The sequence below is a fragment of the Hippocampus comes genome, unplaced genomic scaffold, assembly GCF_001891065.2.
Source record: "Hippocampus comes isolate QL1 unplaced genomic scaffold, H_comes_QL1_v1.1 scaffold106, whole genome shotgun sequence".
Classification (NCBI taxonomy): domain Eukaryota; kingdom Metazoa; phylum Chordata; class Actinopteri; order Syngnathiformes; family Syngnathidae; genus Hippocampus; species Hippocampus comes.
Genome location: NW_017842055.1, coordinates 9,679 through 12,228, shown reverse-complemented (window position 1 = coordinate 12,228; position 2,550 = coordinate 9,679). Strand labels below are relative to the sequence as shown.

General features: G+C 52.9%; 1 protein-coding gene across 1 annotated transcript in view; it reads left to right on the top strand.

The window, feature by feature from the left end:
• Window positions 1–2,550, top strand: part of asb14a (ankyrin repeat and SOCS box containing 14a) — a 7,489-nt gene that overhangs the window by 3,062 nt on the left and 1,877 nt on the right. The window contains exons 7-12 of the mRNA XM_019860443.1: window positions 7–146; window positions 279–328; window positions 575–746; window positions 1,027–1,132; window positions 1,328–1,507; window positions 1,893–2,021. Of these exons, the coding sequence (XP_019716002.1) occupies window positions 7–146; window positions 279–328; window positions 575–746; window positions 1,027–1,132; window positions 1,328–1,507; window positions 1,893–2,021 (777 nt within the window). The remainder of the gene's footprint in view (window positions 1–6; window positions 147–278; window positions 329–574; window positions 747–1,026; window positions 1,133–1,327; window positions 1,508–1,892; window positions 2,022–2,550) is intronic.

Below are 2,550 nucleotides of genomic sequence, written 5' to 3'. Positions count from 1 at the left end.
GATGAGGCGTCGGTTCTGTACGAGTCGTGCGCCAGCGGCGACGTGTCGTCGCTGACGCTGCTGCTGGAATACGGCGCCGATGCCAACGTGGCCAAGCAGAGCGGCCACCTGCCCATACACCGCGCCGCGCACAGGGGCCATCTGCAGTAAGACAAAAACACGTAACGGAACGCACTCGGCTGACGAGTTGATCATTTCTCGCCAACGTTATCGTTGGATTGCCTCCAAAATGTCACGCTGTGCCGTTGTCGGATTGCAAGTTTCTCTGCGATTTCCAGCACCGCTCAGGCGGGACACCTGCAGGTGCTGGAGCTCCTCCTCAGGAAAGGTGACGACAAACGCAGCCACCGATAGCCTGCTACTACTTCCACTACTTGTACCATTAACCATTAGTTTTCATCGTCAGAATATACTGGAAGTGATTTTGAAAATGCTTTAAGAAACTTCAAATCATAGGAATGGGGGAAAAAAGTATTTGACCTGGATTTATAAGCTTTTACACTTTATAATTGATACGGAAAGCTCTACTAATGACTACTAAAAGTACGACTCACTTATGTTGTTGTTGTTCCAGGAGCAGACGTGCTGTCTCAGGCTCAGGATGAGGCGTCGGTGCTGTACGAGTCGTGCGCCAGCGGCGACGTGTCGTCGCTGACGCTGCTGCTGGAATACGGCGCCGATGCCAACGTGGCCAAGCAGAGCGGCCACCTGCCCATACACCGCGCCGCGCACAGGGGCCATCTGCAGTAAGACAAAAACACGTAACGGAACGCACTCGGCTGACGAGTTGATCATTTCTCGCCAACGTTATCCTTGGATCGCTTCCAAAATGTCACGCTGTGCCGTCGGATTGCAAGTTTCTCTGCGATTTCCAGCCATAAAAAGATCCTGTGATTATGTCGATTATCGCCGTATCCCCATCCCATCGTACCAGATGGCAGTCCAATGCAGTGGACATCACTTGTCATTGTATTGTCGCACAGTATATTGCCTGTGTGTGTGTGTGTGTGTGTGTGTGTTGTGCAGAGCTCTGATGCTGCTGATTCCTGTAACTTCCATGGAGGACATTTACAACAGTGGAATGAGTCCATTGCATTCTGCAGCTGCTGGGGGGCATGCGCACTGCATCAAGGTGCGAGTGAGTGAGGACGCCTGCGAGAGGATTTGTGCATGTGTGCGCGCGTGAGCATGTCTTGAATGAGAGCGTGAGCGTGTGCGCGCACCTGCTGACCATGCGTTCCACCAGGCCATGTGTGCGCGCGTGAGCATGTCTTGAATGAGAGCGCGAGCGTGTGTGCACGCACCTGCTGACCATGCGTTCCACCAGGCTCTGCTGGACGCGGGTTTTGACCCCAACTACATGTTGCATCCGTGCGTGCGGCGCAGTTACGACGACGAGAGGAAGTCGGCGCTCTTCTTTGCCGTGTCCAATAACGACGTCCCGTCAGCGCGCCTCCTTCTGGAGGCCGGCGCCATGACCAACCAGGACCCCGTCAAGTGTCTGCAGGTACCACGGGGGCGGGGGGAAATGAAGAGGCTTCAGGGCGTGGACCTTCAATGTGACAGGAGAGTACATGGAGTGATACTTCAAATTAAAAGCCATGATGAGAGCTTTCCGAATCTGATTTTATTTATTTTTTGGTGGCTCTTCACTCACGTGATGAAGTCATGACCCCACAAATGTTTTTTGTGTCATTGTTGACAAGTAACAGGGGTCTCAAATTGGTTTGCAGTAAAGTGACACCTCAAATCAAAGGCCATGATGAGAGATTTACAGATTTACAATTATATTGTCAGTATCTCCTCATTTGATAAGCCGATGAGCAAAAAACGTCTTTTCCTATGGGCGGCCAGGGGGGAATCAATTGCAATTGCGTTGCTTGTCTTTTTAGGTGGCTCTACGTCTTGGCAACTACGAGTTGATCAAAACGTTGCTGCGGTACGGCGCCAACGTCAACTTTTACTCCAGAGTCAACACCACGCACTTCCCCTCGGCCCTGCAGTACGCGCTCAACGACGAGGTTCGACTCCTCGCGTCTTTACTTGGTCGGCGGCGTTGCCGGGACGAACCTGACGGGCGTCACACACAGCCCCACACACCCACACACACACACACACCCACACACACACACACACACACACACACACACACACTCATGCGCTCACTCACGCCAGTTCTGCGAGGTGATCACAGTGTCGTGGCTGAAGCATCTGTCTGGTCACTTGGTGCGGATTCTGCTGGACTACGTGGATCACGTGACCCTGTGCAGCAAACTGAAGGCGGCTGTGATGGAGCAGCAGCAGTGGGGCGACATCTGCAGGCTGCAAGGTGAACTACAACATTGACACGCGCGGCGTCATGACGTCTTCATCAAAGCCATTGCAATGAGGCTCATTTTTAGGATGCACAGGGTAGAAAAGGGGGAAAAAAAAGCTCGTTTTTGTGCATAATTGTGTTTGGTAAGAGTGTGCAGGTGCACCTAACAAAGTGCTCAAGCGTGTGCTCTTCCCCCAGAGAACGCCCGCTGCCTGCAGCATCTGTGCCGCCTC